This window comes from Neodiprion fabricii, chromosome 3, assembly GCF_021155785.1.
Source record: "Neodiprion fabricii isolate iyNeoFabr1 chromosome 3, iyNeoFabr1.1, whole genome shotgun sequence".
In the NCBI taxonomy this organism is placed as follows: domain Eukaryota; kingdom Metazoa; phylum Arthropoda; class Insecta; order Hymenoptera; family Diprionidae; genus Neodiprion; species Neodiprion fabricii.
Window position 1 is genome coordinate 841,341 of NC_060241.1, and position 8,260 is coordinate 849,600.

The 8,260-nt window shown below is 44.4% G+C and overlaps 1 protein-coding gene across 1 annotated transcript; it reads left to right on the forward strand.

The window, feature by feature from the left end:
• Positions 1–1,266: 1,266 nt before the first annotated feature.
• LOC124179056 (cAMP-dependent protein kinase catalytic subunit PRKX-like) lies at positions 1,267–6,252 on the forward strand. The gene is made up of 5 exons (XM_046563066.1): positions 1,267–1,700; positions 3,925–4,087; positions 4,145–4,408; positions 4,522–4,852; positions 5,501–6,252. The coding sequence occupies exons 1-5, from the start codon at positions 1,457–1,459 to the stop codon at positions 5,645–5,647; spliced, it is 1,149 nt and encodes a 382-aa protein (XP_046419022.1). The 5' UTR covers positions 1,267–1,456; the 3' UTR covers positions 5,648–6,252.
• The last annotated feature ends 2,008 nt before the right edge of the window (positions 6,253–8,260 follow it).

Consider the following 8,260-nt stretch of genomic DNA (forward strand, 5'->3'; position numbering starts at 1 on the left):
AAACAGGGGATAGATGAAAAAATCACACTACTCTAGACGTGATAACGTCTTGACCCAGATCGAACTTTATCTCACGGAAGCAAACCGGCGTCAAGAGTCAGACGGCGACTGAAGTAGGCATCGCGTGATGCGGTTTCGCAACGTTTCAAAAGTGGCGGTTAAAAACGTCCGAAGATAAAATTTCGCGCGGGTGGCCCACGGAATAAATCAACCATCCGACACTCCGGCTTTAGAGTTATGAACTCTGCGTTTAATGGGGAATATAAAAAAATCTGTTAATCGTTAATGCGGATCGCGTGCGGTCCAGATGTTCCTCCGATCGAAGGTGACTCACGAAGTGAGCTCTGGCTGCTTCTGATAGCCGCTCGCCAAACAAACAGATAATAACGCCTGATCAATATCTACGGATTCTTCTGGAAATTCGTGTATTCGGCGAATTTTTATCACTGGAAGATGAATCCACAACGATAAAAATATTTTCGTAGTTGCGAATTGTAGGACATTTCAAAACTGATGGACTTTGTTTATTCCTGAGTTATTCTTAGCTCTCACCACGCTTCTGGGATGATTCCCATAAGTAACGGTACAAAATCGTCGACGTTGTTCATACCGTTTCTTCCCTAGACTTCTGGAGTCAAGTATTTATATATAGACGAAAGATTCATCGGTTGGGTAGGCGGTGCTCTCTGCGTGCACCTAATTTTTAGAAATTTCAATTTACTCTCCGGTTGAATCAGTATTCCATAATTGTGAACCGTGATCATCCGCGAGTCTAGGATCCCAGCTTCCATATCGTCGGACGATTGCTAGGACGGGGCAGTCTATTGATAGACGTGACTAACTTGGCCTGCACGTCTTTCGGATACGCGATTCAAAAAACTCCCAATGGCTAGTCGATTCCCGAATTTTGACGAGCTTTCAAGGTGCAACGGAACGTGAAAAAGACCAGACCCTTCGTCGCTTGGATCGGCAGACGTTCCGGGGAAGCCTGAACGCGTCGTTGTTCTTTTTCTTAAAATTCGTCGAACAGCTTCCACCTCGTTTGTCCCTGTCGGCGGGTTTCGGGGCAAGTCCAGGAAGTGCAGACGGATCGAGCAGCCAGAGCGGTCTCTCGGTTCGTGTAAGACGCGCTGGTGGTACTTGGACTGTTTGGCTTATTTCGGATTTGGCGATTGGCCAGCTGCATGAGGCGGCGAGCCACTTTCCTGACTCCTTCCCTCCCCCCTCCCCGTAGACTCGGCAGACTGCTGCTGCTCCCCGTCTCCAGAATCTCGATGCCTCGTACCCGACTCCCGGTGGAAGCCGCTCGGCAACTTTCTTCGCGCCGTCAGGCTGGCTGACAGTTTCACCCACCGCCGTTGGGCCCAGTTCGCCTCCATCCAGCCTCAGCAAAAGTGTCCGCGCCTCTCCGTTTCAAAGTCTCGCGGATCGAATCTCCGGGATCAGTGAAGCTTGGATGCCAGTCGCCCGGTGCATTCCCGCAGGACGATCGTCCTGCTGGACGGCCCCCGAAGTCCTGCAGTCCGCGTCCTGCGCCTCGAACAGCGCCGAGGCCGAGCTGGCCGATTACATGGTACAGAAATTCGGGGAGGATAAACGGGACGCCATGTCCGGCGAGGCCTGCACCTCCGAGGACGAAAGCTCCCAGGACGACCAAGTGCAGTACGACGTCGACGACCTGGAGATGGTCAAGACGATCGGTGAGTCCGTCCCATGCGAGTTTCCTTTTACGGCTTTTTCTCGCTTTGGTTACGCTTTCGTGTCGCCTTATCGTCCGGCTTGACGGGTTAACTGATCTCCGAGGAGGAGGAGGAGGAGGAGGAGGAGGAGGAGGAGGAGGAGGAGGAGAGGAGAGAATCGAGAAAGCAAGTGGTGAGCAAGTGGGCCACTGGAGAGACGTGCGTGAGGCCACCGCGTTATATTTAACTCGGTTAATAGTAAGGCTTATATACGATACGAACGGAGGATTTTGATTGATAGCGGAACGCGCGGTTTGATCATCTTCATTTTTTCCTACCCTTTTTTCGCCAAATTACACTAATCACCTCGTCGCCTGATCCGCGTGTACCTACACGAAACCAGAGTGCAAATATTTATAACGATGGTAGGTAGTCTGTACACGCACCTGTTATGCATGTGTGTGTATTTGTGTATAAACAAAAACAGTGAAACCCCCGATCTCACTGTTTGCCAACACCTTTCAATCAAACTTACTTTGTTTCGTTTCTTTCATTTATTCGGACTCTAACATCATCTTTCCCCTCTACTTCTGTCCCCTTTTTTTCCTTTTCAGAAAGTTATATGACCGCTGGTGTTCACTTATACTTACAACGACTTATGTACTCAACGAAATAGACGATTCAGTAACTGTGTTGCGCATTTCGTGAGGTATAATACATTATCATTATTGGGCAAAGTATCACCGCGCGTAATTAAGTACGCAAGTTGATTTCTCAACGTTGCCGCGTCGTTAAAAAGTTAGGATATAAAATGCGGGCAATTGTAGATTCGGAACTTGCAGAGCTATGGGTCGTCGGAAGAATTTTCCGATTAAAATTTATTCAATCACTATTACCTAGTCGTGATACGCAAAGTATTCACGCCGTTTAGTTAAATTTACTACCGACAGGTGTAGAATTTAATTAGCGTCTGTGTTTTCCCGTAGGAGATGTATCGCGCGGCAATTTTTATTGAATTTTTCAAGCTATCCTGCAGTGACTTGATCAAGATTTTCCAAACGTAAGCTTGAATAATATTTCTACAGAAGCATAAACCAGAATTACTGCAGTACAATCTTAGTTAATTCGATACAAAATCGCATAGATCGCGCACAACAAGTCCACGATCAATTATGAAATCGAATTCCGCAGATCTATAAACGATCGTACGTTTCTAAAATCCCACGTCGGTGCGAAGTCGTGTATTTTCGCAATCGCGCAGGTGCACAGCTGTAACAACGATGGACGAAAAAAGCATAATTCTGAATCACGAGGTGTAAATCAATCGAATCCTTTGAAGATCGAAAACACGGAGCGTAGAGACGATCGAAATTCGCCCGGGCGAATCCGGCGCGAGGAGAGTGGAAAAGTGTGTAGCGAATTTATCATTTGGTCTGAAAATTGATCGCCTGTTTCTCTCGGAGTCCGCGTGTTACATCAAGCCCCTAAATATCCCGTCGTGCCGAATCTCTGACAGGTGACAAACGTCTTCGTCTCAAATGACGCACAGACGCCCCCGGACTCTAGGAAGACGTCTGCGGCTGGGACACCTGTCGCACAAACTGATCCTCATCATCCGCCTTGGGCTTGGTGGACGGAATTAGGAATCGGGTATGAACGTCGTAGATCGTGCAGGAATATGTTTATATCGTACACGTCGGGGGATAATATGCCTTTTTGAAATAGGCACGTCTGCGTAAATGGGAAAGAAAAAAGGCACGGAGCTTAGTTTTTGGCCGATTAGCCTTTCAACTTGGTTGGATATTTATTTATGCTAATGCTTCTCTGTTTATCGAGCGTTTTTATCGGTGCTCGGGATTGAATGAGATGTCGAACCGCAACGTCTGGTACCGTATATTCTCAGTTGGTGTTATATAATTTGCCGAAAATATATCATTGCCAAAAGCGAGCAAACGCGTTCACCAGGATATCGCCGGATCAGCCATCAACTAGACAAAACACGTATAACTACGCCAGTCTTGAGGCTGCCAAAAGTTTTCGGTATTTATAACACCCGTCGACACCGCGTAGGACTGACCCGACAGTCGCAGAGGATTTACTGGAAATTGCAAATTAACAGAACAGAGCCAACTGACGTCAACACTCGATGAAAATTGCCCATTAGCTGCAATCCTTTCTTCGCTTATACCGTTGGGTTCGGAAGCACTTTCAGAAATCGTCCTTCAACAGTTTTTCGCCCTCTCAGGCACCGGGACCTTCGGTCGAGTCGTGCTGTGCAGACATCAGGGAAGACCGCTGGCCCTGAAGGTACTGGCAATGGTGGACGTTATCAGACTGAAGCAGGTCGAGCACGTCAGGAACGAAATCTCGGTGTTAAAGGAGGTGAAACACCCGTTCGTGGTGAACATGTGAGTGTGGGTTTTGACCTAGATTTTAGACCAAGTCATCAATCCCTCAAATTTCAGGCTCTGGAGCGGAAGGGACGAGGCGAGGGTCTACATGGTGCTGGAGTTCGTTGCCGGGGGTGAGCTTTTCTCGTACCTGAGATCGGCGGGCCGGTTTCCAGGACCGACGAGTTGCTTCTACGCGGCGGAGATAGTCTGCGCCCTCGAGTACCTCCACGCGAAGCACATCGTCTACAGGGACCTGAAGCCGGAGAATCTGCTGCTGGACGGGCAGGGTCATCTCAAGATCACGGACTTCGGGTTCTCGAAGAAGCTGACGGACAGGTGAATCGACTTTACTTTGGTATATAATCATTGGGTAGTGGGTGAAGAGGTATGACAGGTGTGAGAGGATCGACTGTTCGCTACTTACACACCCTGTTGAACTCGATCTTCAGGACGTGGACGCTCTGCGGAACCCCGGAGTACCTCGCCCCTGAGATAATCCAGAGCAAGGGACACAACAAGGCCGTTGACTGGTGGGCCCTCGGTGTTCTGATATACGAAATGCTCGCCGGGTTCCCGCCCTTCTTCGACGACAACCCTTTCGGTATTTACGAGAAGATACTCGGCGGCCGCATCGAGTGGCCCAAGCACATGGACCCCATAGCCAAGGACCTCGTCAAGAAGTTACTCGTAGCCGACAGGACCAAGAGGCTCGGTAACATGCGACAGGGCGCCGAAGACGTCAAGCGACATCGCTGGTTCAAGCTCGTCGAGTGGCCACTGGTAATTCGGCGGTTACTTGTTCAATAAAAATTTTCGGATTTCGTACGACCTGTCAAACTCTGTTAAACACAAACAGAAACCCAGACTGCACAAAACTTAAACTCGTCATTAAGACGTCTGCAGGATGTCTTATGCGCCATTTTCTTACGCTTAAAAGATATCTTTATGCCTAAAAGATGTCCTTGGGGCCTTATAGAGGTCAGAAAATGGAGCACAAGACATCCTTCAGAGGTATTTTTCACGACTTTGAGTTACGTGCTGTCTGGGAATCCGTCAATCAAGGCTTACTAACTAACCTTTCAAAAGTTTTCAAATAAATTGCTTTGTAATGTCTGTAGGCTGAGGGTTGTCGAGAAATTGTTTGTACCGACTAGCGGTTACAGCTAGACGAGAAAAAAATTTTACGTGCCCGTTCTTTTCTCTTGTATGGAGGGCTTTTCGTACTTCGGTCGTATAAACAAATTCCATGAACTGATCCTCTTTGACTTCTCATCCTCCTCGCGCCAATCTCGTTTATTGCTATCCCCAGTCGGATTTGACTTGTTAGTAAATTCGGGACAAGGGTGTCTTCATCATCGTATGTTCCAAGATATTTTATCTCGCTTATCCCGTGCGCACAAATTTAATTGATCGTTTCTGTTGTTCAAGGTGCCGAAGCGGGCCCTCCAGCCACCGATAAGGCCCAGAATCAAGACCCCCTGCGATCCAAGCTGTTTCGACGACTATCCGGAAACGGACTGGCGATCACAGCCTCCCTTGCCCCCGGATCAGCTGGCCTTGTTTCAAGATTTTTGACCCTAGCTAATTCGTTATAAGGGAAAGCCAACGAGGCTGTACATATAACAATAGCTTAGATCAAATGATGCTACAAAGAAATAAGGAAAAGATTCTGCTCCTTCTAAGCAATCGGCAAACTATTAATACGATTGTCACTATTACTTTTTATACAAATTTGCACAAATAGCAACGAATTTAATGCTTATTCAATTATTTTATATAGGCATTAGTCATAAATTGCGCAAGAATCATTCATATCTGCGGCTTGAATTAATAATTCGATATCGATATGTATATATTATAGTTTTGTAAATAGATTACTCGATAGATAGTGTCGTTACTGTTATTTTTGATAATACAACAGTTTTTTTTTTTTTTTTTTTTCAAGGTAAATACTGCACTACTTCAATAATTTCTTACAATTTATTTTAGATTGTTGAAGCGCGTGCCTACGCCTGCGTAGTATAATAGTACATATAATACTACTGCATTTTTTTGTAAATAATTAGAAAAAACATATACAATATATGTGATTATTTAATATTGTATAAAGGTGAACTTAGCGAGAGCAGCAAAGAAAAGTGAGGAAAAAGAAATGAGAGGAATAAAAAGAAAAAAATATACACACGTAATACGCGAAATAGTTATTATAATATTAAGTCACAGCTAAAAATTCCTCAACAAGGTTCAACACAATATATTACAATTAAAAACCAAAATTATTAATCGATATTGAAGCAGGCATACAATACACCTCAATCTGTGTTATTTAAGAAAATTTTCAGCCAACGGTTGTATTTGTTGCATCAAGAAAAAACGAGAAGTGAAAACCGTTCATTTGGCTGTAGAATGTCATATTTTCAATGCAGTTAATTCGCGGTCCGAGATTCGCCGATGTTGACGCGCCTAGGCCACTGATCTTGCCGGTCGGACAAAATTGACAATGAGCGCGCCCACTTCACTGATTCCTCCCTCGTCTTACCTATAACCCTAGGCTACTGATTTTTCTGCGGCTGATACTGACGCGCCTAGACTACTGATTCTGCCGGGCGGCCGATAAGACTGTCGGAGCGTGCCTGCATCACTGATTTCTCGTCCTGCCTCTACACCCCTAGGCTACTGATTTTTCTGCGGCTGACACTGACGCATCTAGGCTACTGATTCTACCGGTCGGCCGGCTAGACTGTGAAGCGCGCCTACTTCACCGATTCCGTGTCCGACCTCTACGCCCCTAGGCTACTGATTTTCCTGCGGCTGATACTGACGCGTCTAGACTACTGATTCTGCAATCTTCAATGCGTGGTGAAAAGAGGGAGCAGTTTTATATCAATTACTCGATAATTCACGGTCGTTATGTATTCGAAAGGTAGAAATTGTGTGATCTCAATTAAATTTCTTGATCAATCGATGGTAAACGATCGATCGATAGATTACCGTTAGATTTCTCAGCTAATACCCGGAGTTTTTTAATGTCTGACAATTAGTTGTCCCGATTGATCATAAATGTACGGAATTAATGTTTTGGACGCGTATTCTGAGAAACGGTACAACTGTGGGTATCACAGTACTGAATTAACCTGTCACTTAGTTATTTGTCGTAAATCAGCATATAATAGTGTGGTTATTGGAATTTTAAAAATCGGTAAATAGCCAAATACAATTAAATGCTTTGTACCTGCGAATAACAGCTGCGCTGTTTTGCTTCCTTGTCTTTCTTTACCATTTTTCCGGGCACCTCGGATAATACCATCCTATTATTGGAAAAGTTGTGTAAAAATACAGCACGATGATCACCTCGATGCCTTCTGATATCTATAGACATCATCGTATAATACTTGAGGCAGTGGTAGAGTAGCAACGTATCCGAGCCGGTAAACAGCATCTATTTTGAGCCAGGAATATGCGGGAAGACCCATACATACATATCATACTTATATACCTACCAATTATGTGTATATAGATATACAATGTGTATATTTGTGACATTTTATCTCTAGGTTTTCTTTCTGTTTTTTTGTGTCATTGTTATTTTCGTTGTATTGTGATCAAATTGTAAAGAAATTCATTGAACATACGTGAAATCTTGATTGAAAAATTACAGTGCGATGAAGGATTGTAATCAATCTGATGAAAATTGCGGGAATAAAATCGGTTTATACAGGGAAAAAAATTAATTTTACGGAACACGTGTTAAACATATATGTGATATGTAAATATATGATGTAATGATATTATTGCTGCTGATCCGAATGACAATTTTAACGTACATCTTTTGAAATTTATTACACCTTGATTTTCTCCCATCCTCAATTGAACTTTATAATAAACAATGGTAATAAGTAAATTTTATAGGTAACAGGAAAACATGCTGGAGATTTGGGTTCAATTTTTCTTTGTTTGTTTGCTTGTTTGTTTCTTTCTTTCATTCTTGCAATCAATGGCGTGTAATTGGAACTTTCTGCTGAACCCAAATAAAACCGTATCGAATCTCTTGCGTATAATTGAAAGGCACAGTTTCTCGGAAAGGTGGAAATTCACTGGTGCACGTATATATTTATCCAGGCTCTATGTATTTATGGACGACCATGAAACGTCTTGTTATCCAAGAATTTGTAGTTTTTGGCTGAGGGA